The following is a 20965-nucleotide window of genomic DNA, read 5'->3' on the forward strand; positions in this document are numbered from 1 at the left end:
CGGCACTCCCTCAGCACTGACCCTCTGACAGTGCGGCACTCCCTCAGTACTGACCCTCTGACAGTGCGGCACTCCCTCAGCACTGACCCTCTGACAGTGCGGCACTCCCTCAGTACTGACCCTCTGACAGTGCAGCACTCCCTCAGTACTGACCCTCTGACAGTGCGGCACTCCCTCAGTACTGACCCTCTGACAGTGCAGCACTCCCTCAGTACTGACCCTCTGACAGTGCGGCACTCCCTCAGTACTGACCCTCTGACAGTGCAGCACTCCCTCAGTACTGACCCTCTGACAGTGCGGCACTCCCTCAGTACTGACCCTCTGACAGTGAGGCACTCCCTCAGCACTGACTCTCTGACTGTGCGGCACTGACCCTCTGACAGTGTGGCACTCCCTCAGCACTGACTCTCTGACAGTGCGGCACTCCCTCAGTACTGACCCTCTGACAGTGCGGCACTCCCTCAGTACTGACCCTTTGACAGTGCGGCATTCCCTCAGTACTGGCCCTCTGACAGTGCGACACTCCCTCAGATCTGACCCTTTGACAGTGCGGCATTCCCTCAGTACTGACCCTCTGACAGTGCGGCACTCCCTCAGTACTGACCCTTTGACAGTGCGGCGCTTCCTCAGTACTGACCCTCTGACAGTGCGGCACTCTCTCAGCACTGACCCTTTGACAGTGCGGCACTCCCTCAGCACTGACCCTCTGACAGTGCGGCACTCCCTCAGCACTGACCCTTTGACAGTGCGGCACTCCCTCAGCACTGACCCTCTGACAGTGCGGCACTCCCTCAGCACTGACCCTCTGACAGTGCAGCACTCCCTCAGCAATGACTCTCTGACAGTGCAGCACTGCCTCAGTACTGACCCTCTGACAGTGCGGCACTCCTCAGTACTGATCCTCTGACAGTGCGGCACTCCCTCAGTACTGACCCTCTGACAGTGCAGCACTCCCTCAGTACTGACCCTCTGACAGTGCAGCACTCCCTCAGTACTGACCCTCTGACAGTGCGGCACTCCCTCAGTACTGACCCTCTGACAGTGCGGCACTCCTCAGTACTGATCCTCTGACAGTGCGGCACTCCCTCAGTACTGACCCTCTGACAGTGCAGCACTCCCTCAGTACTGACCCTCTGACAGTGCAGCACTCCCTCAGTACTGACCCTCTGACAGTGCGGCACTCCCTCAGTACTGACCCTCTGTCTGTGCGGCACTCCCTCAGTACTGATCCTCTGACAGTGCGGCACTCCCTCAGTACTGACCCTCTGACAGTGCAGCACTCCCTCAGTACTGACCCTCTGACAGTGCAGCACTCCCTCAGTACTGACCCTCTGTCTGTGCGGCACTCTCTCAGTACTGACCCTCTGACAGTGCGGCACTCCCTCAGTACTGACCCTCTGACAGTGCGGCACTCCTCAGTACTGATCCTCTGACAGTGCGGCACTCCCTCAGTACTGACCCTCTGACAGTGCAGCACTCCCTCAGTACTGACCCTCTGACAGTGCGGCACTCCCTCAGTACTGACCCTCTGTCTGTGCGGCACTCTCTCAGTACTGACCCTCTGACAGTGCGGCACTCCCAAAGAACAAAGAACAAAGAAAATTACAGCACAGGAACAGGCCTTTCGGCCCTCCAAGCCTGCACCGACCATGCTGCCCGACTTAACTAAACCCCCCCCGCCCTACCCTTCCGGGGACCATATCCCTCTATTCCCATCCTATTCATGTATTTGTCAAGACGCCCCTTAAAAGACACTACCTCCCCCGGCAACGAGTTCCAGGCACCCACTACTCTGTGTATAAATTCTGCCTCGTACATCTCCTTTAAACCTTGCCCCTCGCACCTTAAACCTATGCTCCCTCGTAATTGACATTTCCACCCTGGGAAAAAGCTTCTGACTATCTACTCTGTCCATGCCTCTCATAATCGTGTAGACTTCTATCAGGTTTCTCCTCAACCTCCGTCACTCCAGTGAGAACAAACCAAGTTTCTCCAACCTCTCCTCATAGCTAATGCCCTCCATACCAGGCAACATCCTGGTAATTATTTTCTGTACCCTCTCCAAAGCCTCCACATCCTTCTGGTAGTGTGGCGACCAGAATTGAACACAATATTCCAAGTGCGGCTTAACTAAGGTTCTATAAAGCTGCAACATGACTTGCCAGTTTTTAAACTCAATCCCCCTGCCGATGAAGGCAAGCATGCCGTATGCCTTCTTGACTACCTTCTCCACCTGCATTGCCACTTTCAGTGACCTGTGTACCTGTACACCCAGACCCCTTTGCCTCTCAACACTCTTCAGGGTTCTGCCATTTACTGTATATTTCCTATCTGTATTAGACCTTCCAAAATGCATTACTTCACATTTGTCCAGATTAAACTCCATCTGCCATCTCTCCGCCCAAGTCTCCAACTGGCTAATAGGCTGGAGGAAATAGATGTTCGGAGGGAGGATGTATTGGCAGTTTTGAATAAACTGAAGGTCGATAAGTCCCCTGGGCCTGATGAAATGTATCCTAGGATTCTTTGGGAGGCGAGGGATGAGATTGCAGAGCCTTTGGCTTTGATCTTTGGGTCCTCGCTGTCCACGGGGATGGTGCCAGAGGACTGGAGAGTGGCGAATGTTGTTCCTCTGTTTAAGAAAGGGAATAGAAATGACCCTGGTAATTATAGACCGGTTAGTCTGACTTCGGTGGTTGGTAAATTGATGGAAAAGGTCCTTAGGGATGGGATTTACGACCATTTAGAAAGATGCGGATTAATCCGGGATAGTCAGCACAGATTTGTGAAGGGCAAATCGTGCCTCACAAATTTGATAGAATTTTTTGAGGAGGTAACTAGGTGTGTTGATGAAGGTAGGGCGGTTGATGTCATATACATGGATTTTAGTAAGGCGTTTGATAAGGTCCCCCATGGTCGGCTTATGATGAAAGTAAGGAGGTGTGGGATAGAGGGAAAGTTGGCCGATTGGATAGGTAACTGGCTATCTGATCGAAGACAGAGGGTGGTGGTGGATGGAAAATTTTCGGATTGGAGGCAGGTTGCTAGCGGAGTGCCGCAGGGATCGGTGCTTGGTCCTCTGCTCTTTGTGATTTTTATTAATGACTTAGAGGAGGGGGCTGAAGGGTGGATCAGTAAATTTGCTGATGACACCAAGATTGGTGGAGTAGTGGATGAGGTGGAGGGCTGTTGTAGGCTGCAAAGAGACATAGATAGGATGCAAAGCTGGGCTGAAAAATGGCAAATGGAGTTTAACCCTGATAAATGTGAGGTGATTCATTTTGGTAGGACTAATTTAAATGTGGATTACAGGGTCAAAGGTAGGGTTCTGAAGACTGTGGAGGAACAGAGAGATCTTGGGGTCCATATCCACAGATCTCTAAAGGTTGCCACTCAAGTGGATAGAGCTGTGAAGAAGGCATATAGTGTGTTAGCTTTTATTAACAGGGGTTTGGAGTTTAAGAGCCGTGGGGTTATGCTGCAACTGTACAGGACCTTGGTGAGACCGCATTTGGAATATTGCGTGCAGTTCTGGTCACCTCACTATAAGAAGGATGTGGAAGCGCTGGAAAGAGTGCAGAGGAGATTTACCAGGATGCTGCCTGGTTTGGAGTGTCGGTCTTATGAGGAAAGGTTGAGGGAGCTGGGGCTGTTCTCTCTGGAGCGGAGGAGATTGAGGGGAGACTTAATAGAGGTTTATAAAATGATGAAGGGGATAGATCGAGTGAACGTTCAAAGACTATTTCCTTGGGTGAATGGAGCTATTACAAGGGGGCATAACTATAGGGTTCATGGTGGGAGATATAGGAAGGATATCAGAGGTAGGTTCTTCACGCAGAGAGTGGTTGGGGTGTGGAATGGATTGCCTGCAGTGATAGTGGAGTCAGACACTTTAGGAACATTTAAGCGGTTATTGGATAGGCACATGGAGCACACCAGGATGGTAGGGAGTGGGATAGCTTGATCTTGGTTTCAGATGAAGGTCGGCACAACATCGTGGGCCGAAGGGCCTGTTCTGTGCTGTAATGTTCTATGTTCTATGATCTATATCCTGCTGTATCCTCTGATGGTCCTCATCGCTATCCGCAAATCCACCAGCCTTTGTGTCGTCCGCAAACTTACTAATCAATCCAGTTACATTTTCCTCCAAATCACTGATATATATTACAAACAGCAAAGGTCCCAGCACTGATCCCTGAGGAACACCACTTGTCACAGCCCTCCATTCAGAAACACACCCTTCCACTGCTACCCTCTGTCTTCTTTGACCGAGCCAGTTTTGTATCCACCTTGCCAGCTCACCTCTGATCCCATGGGACTTCACCTTCTGCACCAGTCTGCCATGAGGGACCTTGTCAAAGGCCTTACTGAAGTCCATGTAGACAACATCCACTGCCCTACCCTCATGAATTATCTTCATCACTTCCTCGAAAAACACGATCAAGTTCGTGAGACACGACCTCCCCTTCACAAAACCATGTTGCCTCTCACTAATACATCCACTGATTTCCAAGTGAGAATAAATCCTGTCTCGAAGAATCCTCTCCACTGCTGTGTCTGCCCAGATTACTCATTCATGTCTGTGGCATGAGAACAAATCCAAGTCATTCGCACTTGGAAGTAGTGGCAACACTGTGCCTTTCAGAAATGTATTTGTTGTTTTTGTGCAGGATCTGCTGCAGCAGTTGTTGGTTATTATTGGAGATGTCCATGTCTGTATTGTGACTGCAGCCTCGTAATCCAACTTGATTGCTGCAATGTTTGTTTTGATCTGGACCTTTCCAGGGTTCTGTTATTTTGTGTTTTCCCCTGGGATATTGCAGTTGGCCTTGATTAGATTGATTGACAGGGAAGGTCATATGACTGGGTACAGCTAGGCTTCGACGAGGACTCAAAGCAGTCTGGTTTTTGGGACCTTTCGGGAGAAGAAGCTTTCTCTGTATCTCTTGCTCTCTCTGAGGTTTGGAGACTGGAATCTGCAAGGAAATAAATCTATTTCCTTGATATTCAGTTGTTTGGGCTGGGGTTTCTCTGGAAGTTGCTGCATAGGACCCTGGTTAGACCCCACTTGGAGTACTGCGCGCAGTTCTGGTCACCTCATTACAGGAAAGATGTTGAAGCCATTGAAAGGGTGCAGAGGAGATTTACAAGGATGTTGCCTGGATTGGGGGGCATGCCTTATGAGGATAGGTTGAGGGAGCTTGGTCTCTTCTCCCTGGAGAGACGAAGGATGAGAGGTGACCTGATAGAGGTTTACAAGATGTTGAGAGGTCTGGATAGGGTAGACTCTCAGAGGCTATTTCCAAGGGCTGAAATGGTTGCTACGAGAGGACACAGGTTTAAGGTGCTGGGGGGTAGGTACAGAGGAGATGTCAGGGGTAAGTTTTTCACTCAGAGGGTGGTGGGTGAGTGGAATCGGCTGACGTCGGTGGTGGTGGAGGCAAACTCGTTGGGGTCTTTTAAGAGACTTCTGGATGAGTACATGGGATTTAATGGGATTGAGGGCTATAGATAGGCCTAGAGGTGGGGATGTGATCGGCGCAACTTGTGGGCCGAAGGGCCTGTTTGTGCTGTGGCTTTCTATGTTCTATGTTCTATGTTCTATAACAATTAGAAGGCCGGTGTTTGTCTGGATCGCTCTCCAGAGGTGTTAGAAGGCCAGATATTGAGTAGCCACGTAAGCATATTTTGTTTTTTGCGCTAACTGGTTCTAAAGAAGGCATTTATGTCCTTGTAGGGAAATTGCTAAATTGGAACAGTAGAGATAGCTAGCTGATAAGAATTATACTTTGTCATGTTTTGGTAAAAGTTATGCTCATTATTTTTGTTATATTCTAGCTGTGTTCTTAATAAACCTTGTTTTAATAAAGGTTTTCGAGTGGGTCCATTGAATCACACCTGGAGTGAAACACCTTATGCTTACTCTAATGCCAGAATTAAATATAAAAGTTAGGGTCAAGGCTAACTTCATAATAGACATAAAAAATCATAGGCCAGCAGGATTTAGACTGTGGGAGAAAGCTGGAGCACCCGGGGGAAACCCATGCAGACACGGGGTGAATGTGCAAACCATACATAGGCAGTGACCCAAGTCGGGAATCGAACTTGGGTCCCTGGCGCTATGAGGCAGCAGTGCTAACCACCGTAGCGTCGTGCTGCCCTAACATATTGAGTGAGTGGAGGCTCGCCCAATGCAGCTTCTGATCTGGCCCTTAACAAGGGTGGGTGTTACTCATTGGGCCATGCTGACCTCTAGCAGACTGTATATCTCAATGGACATACCTGGAAATCTGGAGCAAAGCAGCTCCGAAGTGAGGGATGGCCTGGAGCAGGCAGCTCCAGAGGAGATTCCGTCGTTTCAGCATCCACCATCGCTTCATATTTCGATACCAACTGTGACACAAAAAGGAGGAATCAGGGGAACATTCAGAACCAACAGGCACCCAGTCTTAAAACAATCAAATCTGTTTGAATCTTAGTTATAATGTGGCAGACAATCAGCTGACTATAGCTTCCACAAACAACAAAGTAATCAAGGGCAGAGGATATGTTTTCTCTGATGTTAATTCAATCATAAATATTGGGGAAGATATTTGGGAGAACTCCCATTGCTATTTGAAATCGTGTCCTGGCATCTTTTAATTCACCTGAGAAGGCGAATGGCTCACACAAATAGCCCCAGTGCGGCACTCCCTCAGTACTGACCCTCTGACAGTGTGGCACTCCCTCAGTACTGACCCTCTGACAGTGCGGCACTCCCTCAGTACTGACCCTCTGACAGTGCGGCACTCCCTCAGTACTGACCCTCTGACAGTGTAGCACTCCCTCAGTACTGACCCTCTGACAGTGCGGCACTCCCTCAGTACCGACCCTCTGACAGTGCGTCACTCCCTCAGCACTGACCCTCTGACAGTACGGCACTCCCTCAGTACTGACCCTCTGACAGTGCGGCACTCCCTCAGTGCTGACCCTCTGACAGTGCGGCACTCCCTCAGTGCTGACCCTCTGACAGTGCGGCACTCCCTCAGTGCTGACCCTCTGACAGTGCGGCACTCCCTCAGCACTGACCCTCTGACAGTGCGGCACTCCCTCAGCACTGACCCTCTGACAGTACGGCACTCCCTCAGTTCTGACCCTGACAGTGCGGCACTCCCTCAGTTCTGACCCTCTGACAGTGCGGCATTCCCTTAGTACTGACCCTGACAGTGCGGCACTCCCTCAGTTCTGACCCTCTGACAGTGCGGCATTCCCTTAGTACTGACCCTAACAGTGCGGCACTCCCTCAGTACTGACCCTCTGACAGCAGGAAGTGTAGACATGGATGGGAGGCTGGATTGCGTGATGGATTGGGCTACATTCATGATTGTTTGTAGTTCCTTGTGGTCTTGGGCAGAGCAGGAGCCATACCAATCTGTGATACAATCAGAAAGAATGCTTTCTATGGTGCATCTGTAAAAGTTGGTGAGAGTCGTAGCTGACATGCCAAATTTCTTTCGTCTTCTGAGAAAGTAGAGGCATTGGTGGGCTTTCTTAACTATAGCGTCAGCATGGGGAGACCGGGACAGATTGCTGGTGAGCTGGAGTCTGATGATGCAGCTGTATAGAACGCTGGTTAGGCCACATTTGGAGTACTGCGTCCAGTTCTGGTCGCCGCACTACCAGAAGGACGTGGAGGCATTGGAGAGAGTGCAGAGAAGGTTTACCAGGATGTTGCCTGGTATGGAGGGTCTTAGCTATGAGGAGAGATTGGGTAAACTGGGGTTGTTCTCCTTGGAAAGACGGAGAATGAGGGGAGATCTAATAGAGGTATACAAGATTATGAAGGGTATAGATAGGGTGAACAGTGGGAAGTTTTTTCCCAGGTCGGAGGTGACGATCACGAGGGGTCACGGGCTCAAGCTGAGAGGGGCGAAGTATAACTCAGACATCAGAGGGACGTTTTTTACACAGAGGGTGGTGGGGGCCTGGAATGCGCTGCCAAGTAGGGTGGTGGAGGCAGGCACGCTGACATCGTTTAAGACTTACCTGGATAGTCACATGAGCAGCCTGGGAATGGAGGGATACAAACGATTGGTCTAGTTGGACCAAGGAGCGGCACAGGCTTGGAGGGCCGAAGGGCCTGTTTCCTGTGCTGTACTGTTCTTTGTTCTTTGGACACCTAAAAACTTGAAGGTCTCGACCCTTCTCTCAGAGGTGGACTCTCAGAGGCTTTTTCCCAGGGTGGAAATGGCTGCTACGAGAGGACACAGGTTTAAGGTGCTGGGGGGTAGGTACAGAGGAAATGTTAGGGGGAAGTTTTTCACACAGAGGGTGGTGGGCGAGTGGAATCGGCTGCCGTCAGTGGTGGTGGAGGTAAACTCAATAGGATCTTTTAAGAGACTCCTGGATGAGTACATGGGACTTAATAGGATGGAGGGTTATAGGTAGGCCTAAAAGGTAGGGATATGTTCGGCACAACTTGTGGGGCCGAAGGGCCTGTTTTGTGCTGTAGTTTTTCTATGTTTCTATGTTTCTTTCTACTTCGTCCCCGTTGATGTAGACAGTGGCATGTTCTCCTTTAAGCTTCCTGAAAACGATGACAATCTCCTTCATTTTGTTGACATTGAGGGAGAGATTATTGTTGCCGCACCAGTTCACCAGATTCTCTATCTCATTCCTGTACTCTGTCTCATCATTGTTTGAGATCCAACCCACTACGGTGGTGTCGTCAGCAAACTTGAAACTCGAATTGGATGGGAATTTGGCCGCACAGTCATAGGTGTATAAGGAGTATAGCAGGGGGCTGAGAACACAGCCTTGTGGGGCACCGGTGTTGAGGACGATCATGGAGGAGGTGTTGCTGCCTATCCCTATTGATTGTGGTCTGTGAGTTAGGGAGTTCAGGATCCAGTCGCAGAGGGAGGTGCCGAGGACCAGGCCATGGGGTTTGGAGATGAAGGTTGAGCTGTAGTCAATAAATAGGAGTCTGACATAGGTGTCCTTGTTATCTGGGTGTTCCAGGTTGAGTGCAGGGCCAGGGAGATGGCGCCTGCTTTGGACCTGTTGCGGCGGTAGGCAAACTGTAGTGGATCCAGGTAGTCCGGGAGGCTGGAATTAATTCGTGCCATGACTAGCCTTTCAAAGCACTTCATAATGATGGATGTCAGAGCCACCGGCCGATAGTCATTAAGGCACGCTGCTTGGTTTTTCTTCGGTACCAGGATGATGGTCGTCTTCTTGAAGCAGATAGGGACCTCAGATTGTTGTAAAGAGAGGTTGAAGATGTCTGTGAATACCCCCGCCAGCCGATCCACACAGGATCTGAGTGTTCGTCCGGGTACCCCATCCGGGCCAGTTGCTTTCCGTGGGTTGACGTTCAAGAAAGCTGCTCTGACATCTGCAATGGTGACCCCAGATACAGGTTCATCCAGGGTGGAGGGCATGCTCTCGCTGACCTCTTGCTCAAAACGGGTGTAGAATGCATTGAGCTCATCAGGGAGGGGTGTGTTGGAGCCGGCGATTTTACATGCTTTCATCTTGTAGCCTGTTATGTCTTGCAGGCCTTGCCATAGCCGGCGGGGGTCAGTGTAGCTAGCCTGGGACTCTAGTTTGGTCCGGTACTGACTTTTGGCATCTTTGATGGATCTCCTTAGATCATATCTGGCTTTCTTGTATCGGTCAGTGTCGCCTGACTTGAATGCCTCAGACCTGGACTTCAGTAAGCAGTGGATATCCCTGTTCATCCATGGTTTCCGATTGGGGAATGCACGGATTTGCTTCTTTGACACACAGTCTTCTACACACTTACTAATGAAGTCAGTTACTGTAGTGGCGAACTCGTTCAGGCTGGTCGCAGAGTTTTTAAATACTGACCAGTCCACTGACTCCAAGTAGCCCCGTAGGAGATCATCCGAATCCTCAGACCAACATTGCACGACTCTCTTTGATGGAATGGGTTCATGGATGAGAGGGGTGTGGAGGGATATGGTCCAAGTGCAAAAAATGGTTTGGCACAGACAAGAAGGGCCTAAAGGCCTGTTTCTGAGCTGTAATTTTCTATGGTTCTATGGATTCTCCCGCTTCAGTTTTTGCTTGTAAGCCGGGAACAGGAACACAGCCTTGTGGTCTGATTTGCCAAAGTGTGGGCGGGCGATAGAGCGGTAGGCATGTTTGATATTTGTATAGCAGTGGTCTAGGATGTTTGAGCCTCTGGTGGAACAGGAGACGTGTTGGTGGGAACTTGGTAGGACGCTCTTGAGCTTGGTCTGATTGAAGACCCCGGCCACGATGAACAAGGCCTTGGGATGTTTCGTCTCAAGGCTACTCGTAGTGGTGTATATTTCATCCAGCGCGATCTCACGTCCGCATGGGGTGGGATGTAAACTACCATCAGGATAACAGAGGTGAACTCCTGCGGTAGGTAGTAGGGGTGGCATTTTAGCATCAGGTATTCTAGGTCTGGGGAGCAAAAAGTTGCCAGTGTTGCTATGTCTAGGCACCACATGGTGTTGATTAGGAAGCAGACCCCACCTCCCCTAGCTTTGTCTGAGGCCGCTGTACGGTCCATTCAATGGATTGAGAAGCCCTCTAGTTGTCGGACACAGTCCGGTGAAGCAGGAGTGAGCCACGTCTCCGTGAAACAGAGTACACAGCAGTCCCTCCCGTCTTTTCATTCCGTTCATTCAATCTTTTCATTCATTGGGAAGGAAAGAAAACTGTCCAAAACACACAACCTACCAACCAGTCGTTCTTCTAGCCATGCAGGGTAAGAACATCAATCAATCCCAGAAACTACCTGAGGCTCATAGTAAAAATAAACAAAACCCCATTTAAGCCATTGAAGTCGCAACACTGAAACCCAAAGGGACTGCTTACAACTGCAGAGAATATCTCTTAAAAACATCTCTTTGAGGTACAGTGACGTCACACCTCCGCCCTTCAGAAAAAAATGAACCATCAACATTCAAAGATAATTTCATTTTTCAAACCCTTTCAGTTTCACACGACTAGTACCCTCCAATAAATATACATATAGTTTACAAAATCAAAACATGGAAACGTAAGAGTAATGTAGTCCATTCCAGTCCTTGTCTTCCACCATCGAACACTCCTTCTTCACGTATCACATTCGTGACAAACTGCTTCATCTCCAAGACTCTCCTTCAATCCTTAATCCAAATCTGAACTCACTTCTGTTGTTGTGATGATAAATTAGCTCCGGGGGTAATGTCCTGACTGAACTACGCAGGATCAGCAGGATAACACATTACATGTGTGTCATCAGGGCCATTCAGAAAGGCTGTTTTATCTCTGTTCCCTTTCTTGTTCATTAGCATTAGCCCCTCCTCTGTCACGCAATTTAACTACTTTAGAAACATAGAAACATAGAAAACTACAGCACAAAACAGGCCCTTCGGCCCCACAAGTTGTGCCGAACATATCCCTACCTTTTAGGCCTGCCTATAACCCTCCATCCTATTAAGTCAATGTATTCATCCAGCAGGCTCTTAAAAGACCCTATTGAGTTTGCCTCCACCACCACTGACGGCAGCCGATTCCACTCGCCCACCACCCTCTGTGTGAAAAACTTCCCCCTAACATTTCCCCTTTTGTTCAAGAAGGGTAGCAGGGATAACCCAGGAAATTATAGGCCGGTGAGCTTGACGTCCGTGGTAGGGAAGTTGTTGGAGAGGATTCTTAGAGACAGGATGTATGTGCATTTAGAACGAAACAATCTCATTAGTGACAGACAGCATGGTTTTGTAAGAGGGAGGTCGTGCCTTACAAATTTGGTGGAGTTTTTTGAGGAAGTGACAAAAACGGTTGATGAAGGAAGGGCCGTGGACGTCGTCTATATGGATTTCAGTAAGGCATTTGACAAAGTCCCACATGGCAGGTTGGTTAAGAAGGTTAAGGCTCATGGGATACAAGGAGAAGTGGCTAGATGGGTGGAGAACTGGCTTGGCCATAGGAGACAGAGGGTAGTGGTCGAAGGGTCTTTTTCCGGCTGGAGGTCTGTGACCAGTGGTGTTCCGCAGGGCTCTGTACTGGGACCTCTGCTATTTGTGATATATATAAATGATTTGGAAGAAGGTGTAACTGGTGTAATCAGCAAGTTTGCGGATGACACGAAGATGGCTGGAATTGCGGATAGCGAAGAGCATTGTCGGGCAATACAGCAGGATATAGATAGGCTGGAAAATTGGGCGGAGAGGTGGCAGATGGAATTTAATCCGGATAAATGCGAAGTGATGCATTTTGGAAAAAATAATGTAGGGAGGAGTTATACAATAAATGGCAGAGTCATCAAGAGTATAGAAACACAGAGGGACTTAGGTGTGCAAGTCCACAAATCCTTGAAGGTGGCAACATAGGTGGAGAAGATGGTGAAGAAGGCATATGGTATGCTTGCCTTTATAGGACGGGGTATAGAGTATAAAAGCTGGAGTCTGATGATGCAGCTGTATAGAACGCTGGTTAGGCCACATTTGGAGTACTGCGTCCAGTTCTGGTCGCCGCACTACCAGAAGGATGTGGAGGCGTTAGAGAGAGTGCTGAGAAGGTTTACCAGGATGTTGCCTGGTATGGAGGGTCTTAGCTATGAGGAGAGATTGGGTAAACTGGTGTTGTTCTCCCTGGAAAGACGGAGAATGAGGGGAGACCTAATAGAGATGTACAAGATTATGAAGGGTATAGATAGGGTGAACGGTGGGAAGCTTTTTCCCAGATCAGAAGTGACAATCATGAGGGGTCACGGGCTCAAGGTGAGAGGGGCGAAGTATAACTCAGATATCAGAGGGATGTTTTTTACACAGAGGGTGGTGGGGCCTGGAATGCGCTGCCAAGTAGGGTGGTGGAGGCAGACATGCTGGCATCTTTTAAGACTTACCTGGATAGTCACATGAGCAGCCTGGGAATGGAGGGATACAAACAATTGGTCTAGTTGGACCAAGGAGTGGCACAGGCTTGGAGGGCCGAAGGGCCTGTTTCCTGTGCTGTACTGTTCTTTGTATGTGTTAGATGGATTGGCCATGCTGAATTGCCCCTTATTGTCAGGGGGACTAGCAAGGGTAAATGCATGGGGTTACGGGGATAAGGCCTGGGTGGGATTGTGGTTGGTGCAAACTCAATGGGACAAATGGCCTCCTTCTGCATTGTAGAGATTTTATGAGAGACCTCCTAATGGTACCTCTAGAAACTTACAAGATAATGAACGGCTTAGATAGGATGGACGTAGGGAAGTTGTTTCCATTAGCAGGGGAGACTAGGACGCGGGGGCACAGCCTTAGAATAAAGGGGAGTCACTTTAGAACAGAGATGAGGAGAAATTTCTTCAGCCAGAGAGTGGTAGGTCTGTGGAATTCATTGCCACAGAGGGCTGTGGAGGCCGGGATTTCTTGATTTCTTGATTTCTCGAGGAATTAAGGGCTATGGGGAGAGAGCGGGTAAATGGAGTTGAAATCAACCATGATTGAATGGTGGAGTGGACTCGATGGGCCGAATGGCCTTACTTCCGCTCCTATGTCTTATGGTCTTATGGTTTTATGGTACCTCATGTGCTCCTCGCAACAACTCCTTTCTATTGATCCACTGGAGCAAGCTGAGAGGGGTGATTGAAAAGCAGCAGTGCTGGTAAGAGATTAATTGGATTAATTGAATTGTTTATTTATTTAATTAGTCAGCTAGTGTGTGTATTTTTTTTGGCCTTTACTTTAACAGCAGTTTTTCAAGTTTAAAGTGAAAACTAGAAGTGGGCAGCAAAGGAGTCTGGGAAGGGTTTTTATTTTAACTTTAAAAGTCAGTTACCTGGGTGGTTCCCCCTCAGTAGTAGTTTTTTTTTTTCTCTCGGGCCCCTAGCCCTATAAATTGGTGCAGAGGAGATACCCGATCCTCTACACTGGTAGAGGATCCCACCCTTCCATCCTCCTCTAACCTAATTATAAGTGTGGGGAAGTTTTTTGTTTTCTTTTTTTCTTGCTGGTAATGGCTTCAGGGATGGCAGTTCAGGCAGTATGCTGCATCTCCTGTGGGATGTATGTGGTGAGGAAATCCAGTAGTGTTTCAGGAGATTTTAGTTGTAAGAAGTGCATTAGATTGCAGCTTCTGGAGGAGCGTGTAAAGGAGCTGGAGGGGGAGGTAGAGGAACTCCGCATAATTCGGGAGGCGGAGGTGGAAGTTGATAGGAGTTATAGAGAAATAGTAACTCCTAGAAATGAGGCTTGGGTCAATGCCAGGAGGAGGGGTAAGAAGCAATCGGGAAGACAATCCCCTGGGGCGGTTCCCCTCCATAATAGGTTTTCGGTGCTGGAGGCTACAGTTGAGGAGGAATCAACTGAGCATAGAGAGCAGATCTCTGGGGGTGAGCCGAGTGAGAAAGCTCAGGTGGTTAGGGGCTGTAAAAGACTGGGCCTTGTGATTGGGGACTCCACAATTAAGGGGACAGATAGGAGGGTCGGAACTAAAGGTAGGGACTCAGGGTTGGTGTGTTGCCTACCAGGGGCTGGGGTCCGGGATGTGTCTGACAGGGTATTCAGGACTCTTAGGGGGGAGGGAGATAAACCACAAGTTATTGTACATGTGGGGACACACGACATAGGGAGGATAGGGGAAGGGGATATTAGGCAGGGATTTATGGAGTTGGGGTGGAAACTAAAGGCCAAGACTGACAGAGTGGTTATCTCTGGACTCTTGCCTGTACCACGGGATAGTTTAGAGAGGAATAGGGAGAGGGAAGGTTTGAATTCATGGCTGAGGGGATGGTGCAGGAGGGAGGGGTTCAGGTACTTAAGCAATTGGGGCTCGTACTGGGGAAGGTGTGACCTCTATGAGAAGGATGGTCTACACCTTAATCAGAAGGGGACCAATATCCTGGGGGGTAAATTTGCTAAGGCCATGCAGGGAGGTTTAAACTGATTCGGGGGGGGGGAGGGATCCTGAGTAGTGGGGCTGAAAGTGAGGGATGCATGGATGGGGACTGCAATGCACGGCATTGCAGAGGTGGGGTGGAGCAGGGTTTGAAATGTGTATACTTCAATGCCAGGAGTATTCGCAATAAAGTGGGTGAACTTGCAGCGTGGATCAGTACCTGGGACTTCGATGTTGTGGCTATTTCAGAGACATGGATAGAGCAGGGGCAGGAATGGATGCTGCAGGTCCCGGGGTTCAAATGTTTTAGTCGAAGTAGGGAAGGAGGTAGAAGAGGGGGAGGGGTAGCATTATTGGTCAGAGATTGTATCACAGTGTCAGAGAGGAGGTTTGATGAGGACTTATCTGTTGAGGTAGTATGGGCGGAGATTAGAAATAGGAGAGGAGAGGTCACCCTGTTGGGAGTCTTTTATAGACCTCCTAAAAGTTCTAGAGAGGTTGAGGAAAGGATTGCGGAGTCAATCCTGCTTAGGAGTGAAAGTAATAGGGCAATTGTTATGGGGGATTTTAACTTGACTAATATTGACTGGAATTGTTATAGCTCTAGCTCGTTAGAGGGGTCAGTTTTTGTTCAAAGCGTGCAGGAAGGTTTTTTGACTCAGTATGTAGACAGGCCAACTAGAGGTGAGGCTATATTGGATCTGGTGCTGGGAAATGAGCCAGACCAGGTGCTAGACTTGGAAGTTGGTGTGCATTTTGGTGATAGTGACCACAATTCGGTTACGTTCACCTTAGTGATGGAAAGGGATAGGCATGAACCTCGGGCCAGTGGTTTTAGCTGGGGGAAGGGTAATTATGAGGCTATTAGGAGAGAATTAGGAAACATAGGTTGGACTAGGAGATTACAGGGACTGGGAACGTCCGACATGTGGAGTTTTTTCAAGGAGCAGCTACTGCGAGTCTGTGATAGGTATGTCCCTGTCAGGCAAGGAGGAATTGGTAGGGCTAGGGAACCGTGGTGCACCAAAAAAGTTTCTTTGTTGGTTAAAAAGAAAAAGGAGGCTTATGTTCGGATGAGACGTGAGCACTCGGGTAGTGCACTAGAAAGCTTTAGATTGGCTAAGAGGGAGTTGAAGAGCGAGCTTAGAAGGGCTAAAAGGGGACATGAGAAGACTTTGGCGGATAGGGTTAAAGAGAATCCTAAGGCGTTCTATAGGTATGTCAAGAACAGAAGGTTGGTTAGGGCAAGTTTAGGGCCAGTTATAGATGGCAGAGGGAAGTTATGTGTGGAACCGGAGGAGATTGGTGAAGCATTGAACCAATATTTCTCTTCGGTGTTCACGCAAGGGGACATGAATATAGCTGAGGAGGACACTGGGTTGCAAGGGAGTAGAATAGACAGTATTACAGTTGATAAGGAGGATGTGCAGGATATTCTGGAGGGTCTGAAAATAGATAAATCCCCTGGTCCGGATGGGATTTATCCAAGGATTCTCTGGGAGGCAAGAGAAGTGATTGCAGAGCCTCTGGCTCTGATCTTCAGGTCGTCGTTGGCCTCTGGTATAGTACCAGAAGATTGGAGGTTAGCGAATGTTGTCCCATTGTTTAAGAAGGGGAACAGAGACTTCCCCGGGAATTATAGACCGGTGAGTCTCACTTCTGTTGTCGGCAAGATGTTGGAAAAAATTATAAGGGATAGGATTTATAGTTATTTGGAGAGTAATGAATTGATAGGTGATAGTCAGCATGGTTTTGTGGCAGGTAGGTCGTGCCTTACTAACCTTATTGAGTTTTTTGAGAAAGTGACCAAGGAGGTGGATGGGGGCAAGGCAGTGGACGTGGTATATATGGATTTTAGTAAGGCGTTTGATAAGGTTCACCATGGTAGGCTTCTGCAGAAAATGCAGATGTATGGGATTGGGGGTGATCTAGGAAATTGGATCAGGAATTGGCTAGCGGATAGGAAACAGAGGGTGGTGGTTGATAGTAAATATTCATCATGGAGTGCGGTTACAAGTGGTGTACCTCAGGGATCTGTTTTGGGGCCACTGCTGTTTGTAATATTTATTAATGATCTGGATGAGGGTATAGTTGGGTGGATTAGCAAATTTGCTGATGACACCAAAGTCGGTGGTGTGGTAGACAGTGAGGAAGGGTGTCGTAGTTTGCAGGAAGACTTAGACAGGTTGCAAAGTTGGGCCGAGAGGTGGCGGATGGAGTTTAATGCGGAGAAGTGTGAGGTAATTCACTTTGGTAGGAATAACAGATGTGTTGAGTATAGGGCTAACGGGAGGACTTTGAATAGTGTGGAGGAGCAGAGGGATCTAGGTGTATGTGTGCATAGATCCCTGAAAGTTGGGAATCAAGTAGATAAGGTTGTTAAGAAGGCATATGGTGTCTTGGCGTTTATTGGTAGGGGGATTGAATTTAGGAGTCGTAGCGTTATGTTGCAACTGTACACAACTCTGGTGCGGCCGCACTTGGAGTACTGTGTGCAGTTCTGGTCCCCACATTACAGGAAGGATGTGGAGGCTTTGGAGAGGGTGCAGAGGAGGTTTACCAGGATGTTGCCTGGTATGGAGGGGAGATCCTATGAGGAGAGGCTGAGGGATTTGGGATTGTTTTCGCTGGAAAGGCGGCGGCTAAGAGGGGATCTTATTGAAACATATAAGATGATTAGAGGTTTAGATAGGGTGGATAGTGATAGCCTTTTTCCTCTGATGGAGAAATCCAGCACGAGGGGGCATGGCTTTAAATTGAGGGGGGGTAGTTATAGAACCGATGTCAGGGGTAGGTTCTTTACCCAGAGGGTGGTGAGGGATTGGAATGCCCTGCCAGCATCAGTAGTAAATGCGCCTAGTTTGGGGGCGTTTAAGAGATCCGTAGATAGGTTCATGGACGAAAAGAAATTGGTTTAGGTTGGAGGGTCACAGTTTTTTTTTAACTGGTCGGTGCAACATCGTGGGCCGAAGGGCCTGTTCTGCGCTGTAATGTTCTATGTTCTATGTTCTATATCCTACCAGCAATGCCACTTGATGAACTTCTGCTCACTTTGCATCCGCCTGCATATGTAAAGGTCTCCATTTCCTTATTATGACATCACTTTTAAGGAATAACATTCTGGTATACACTCAGATTCTTCTTCCGTGTAACTTTTCTGATAGAGAGTTTGTTTCTACACTTGATTGATTTATTTATTTTTCAGTGATTTTGTGTTTAAAATCGGAGGTTTTTTCCGAAACCGGAAGTAGGCCCAGGAGAGGCCTGAGAAGGTTTTTTGGTGGGTTAAAAGCAGGCCGCACTTTTGAGCGGGCAGCGTTGTCGCGGGCAGTGGAGTGAGCAGGGAGCAGAGTGAGAGCTGTAAGGGCTTTGGCTCTAAGGGCTTAGGAAGAAAGGGTGAGGCGGGGTAAGTTTAATTTGTTTTGTTTGTCTCTTCAATTGCAAATCTTAAGTTCAGTCTGTGTGGATTCCAAGGAAAAGGGGGGGAAAATAGCTCATTGTTCCATTGGAGCAACTCTATCTGCTTGTGGTATTGGCAAGGTATCTAGATGGGATGGGTGTGAAGGCAGTGCAATGTTCCTCTTGCACTATGTTTGAGGTGAGGGACGCTGTCAGTGTCCCTGCTGATTACACCTGTGGGAAGTGCACCCATCTGCAGCTCCTCCAAAACCGTGTTAGGGAACTGGAGCTGGAGTTGGATGAACTTAGGATCATTAGGGAGGCAGATGTGGCCATAGACAGAAGCTTCATGGATATAGTTACTCCAGGAAAGGAAAATAGATGGGTGACAATGAGAGGGGCTGGGAGAAAGCAGTCAGTGCAGGGATCCCCTGTGGTCGTTCCCCTTAGCAACAAGTATTCCACTTTGGATGCACTTGAGGAGGACGACATACCAGTGGTGAACCGCAGTGACCAGATCTCCAGCACTGAGTCCGTCCCTGTGGCTCGGGAAGGTAAGGGGGAGAGCGGGAGGGCAATAGTTATTGGGGACTCGTTAGTTAGAGGGATAGATAGGAGGTTCTGTGGCAGCAAAAGAGACTCACGGATGGTATGTTGCCTACCGGATGCCAGGGTCCGTGACGTCCCGGACCATGTTTTCCGGATTCTTAAGGGGGAGGGGGAACAGTCTCAAGTCGTGGTACACATTGGTACCAACGACATAGGTAAGAGAAGGGACGGGGATTTAAAACAGGAATTTAGGGAGCTGGGCTAGAAGCTGAGAGCCAAGACAAAACATGTGGTCATCTCTGGTACGTTGCCGGTGCCACGTGATAGCGAGTTGAGGAACAGGGAGAGAGTGCAGTTAAACACGTGGTTGCAGGGATGGTGTAGGAGGGAGGGTTTCAGCTACGTGGATAATTGGAACACATTCTGGGGAAGGTGGGAGTTGTACAAACAGGACGGGGTGCACCTGAACCAGAGGGGCACCAATATCCTGGGAGGGAAATTTGCTACGGCTCTTCAGGGGGGTTTAAACTAATTTGTCAGGGGGGTGGGAAAGGAGTTGTAGTCCGGAAATCAGTGTTGAAGGTAGTGAGGTATTGGGGAAGGTATCAAGGTCAAGGGTGGGTACCAGTCGACAGGAAGGTGGGTTGAAGTGTGTCTACTTCAAAGCAAGGAGCATCCGGAACAAGGTAGATGAACTTGGGGCGTGGATTGGTACTTGGGACTATGATGTTGTGACCATTACGGAGACATGGGTAGAACAAGGACAGGAATGGTTGTTGGACGTTCCGGGTTATAGATGTTTCAGTAAGTGTAGGGAAGCTGGTAAAAGAGGTGGAGGAGTAGCATTGTTAATCAAGGATAGGTTAACGGCTGCGGAAAGGCACTTCGAGGGGGATCTGCACACTGAGGTAACATGGGCTGAAGTTAGAAATAGGAAAGGAGCGGTCACATTGTTAGGAGTTTACTATAGGTCCCCAAATAGTAATGGAGATGTGGAGGAAGAAATTGCTAAGCAGATTATGGATAGGTGTGGGGGTCACGGGGTAGTTGTCATGGGGGACTTTAACTTTCCAAATATTGATTGGAACCTTTGTAGGTCAAATAGTTCGGATGGGGCAGTTTTTGTGCAGTGTGTGCAGGAGGGTTTCCTGACACAATATGTGGATAGGTCGACAAGAGGTGGGGCCACATTGGATTTGGTACTGGGAAATGAACCGGGCCAAGCGTTAGATTTGGTTGTGGGAGAGCACTTTGGAGATAGTGACCACAATTCGGTGTCTTTTGTTATTGCAATGGAGAGGGATAGGGCCATACGGCAGGGCAAGATTTATAATTGGGGGAGAGGTAATTATGATGCGATTAGGCAAGAATTAGGGGCATAAGTTGGGAACAGAAACTGTCAGGGAAAGGCACCAATGAAAAGTGGAACTTTTTCAAGGAACAAATACTGGGTCTCCTTGATAGGTATGTCCCTGTCAGGCAGGGAGGAAATGGCCGAGTGAGGGAACCATGGTTCACAAAAGAGGTGGAATGTCTTGCAAAAAGGAAGAGGGAAGCTTATGTAGGGATGAGGAAACAAGGTTCAGATGGCTCGATTGAGGGTTACAAGTTAGCAAGGAATGAGCTGAAAAAGGGGCTGAGGAGAGCTAGGAAGGGGCATGAGAAGTTCTTGGCAGGTCGGATCAAGGAAAACCCCAAGGCTTTTTACTCTTATGTGAGGAATAAAAGAATGACCAGGGTGAGGTTAGGGCCAGTCAGTAGTAGTGGGAACTTGTGTATGGAGTCAGTAGAGATAGGAGAGGTGATGAATGAATATTTTTCTTCAGTGTTCACCAAGGAGAGGGGCCATGTTTTTGAGGAAGAGAAGGTGTTACAGGCTAATAGGCTGGAGGAAGTAGATGTTCGGAGGGAGGATGTCCTGGCAGTTTTGAATAAACTGAAGGTCGATAAGTCCCCTGGGCCTGATGAAATATATCCTAGGATTCGTTGGAAGGCAAGGGATGAGATAGCAGAGCCTTTGGCTTTGATCTTTGGGTCCTCACTGTCCACGGGGATAGTGCCAGAGGACTGGAGAGTGGCGAATGTTGTTCCTCTGTTTAAGAAAGGGAATAGAAATGACCCTGGTAATTATAGGCCGGTTAGTCTTACTTCGGTGGTTTGTCAGTTGATGGAA

At 48.6% G+C, this 20965-nt stretch overlaps 1 protein-coding gene across 1 annotated transcript in view; it reads right to left on the reverse strand.

Moving 5' to 3' along the window:
- Positions 1-20965, reverse strand: part of dnhd1 (dynein heavy chain domain 1) — a 261227-nt gene that overhangs the window by 223519 nt on the left and 16743 nt on the right. The window contains exon 3 of the mRNA XM_078221475.1: positions 6283-6393. Coding sequence (XP_078077601.1) covers positions 6283-6393 — 111 coding nt within the window. The remainder of the gene's footprint in view (positions 1-6282; positions 6394-20965) is intronic.

This window comes from Mustelus asterias, chromosome 10 (assembly GCF_964213995.1).
Source record: "Mustelus asterias chromosome 10, sMusAst1.hap1.1, whole genome shotgun sequence".
In the NCBI taxonomy this organism is placed as follows: Eukaryota; Metazoa; Chordata; class Chondrichthyes; order Carcharhiniformes; family Triakidae; genus Mustelus; species Mustelus asterias.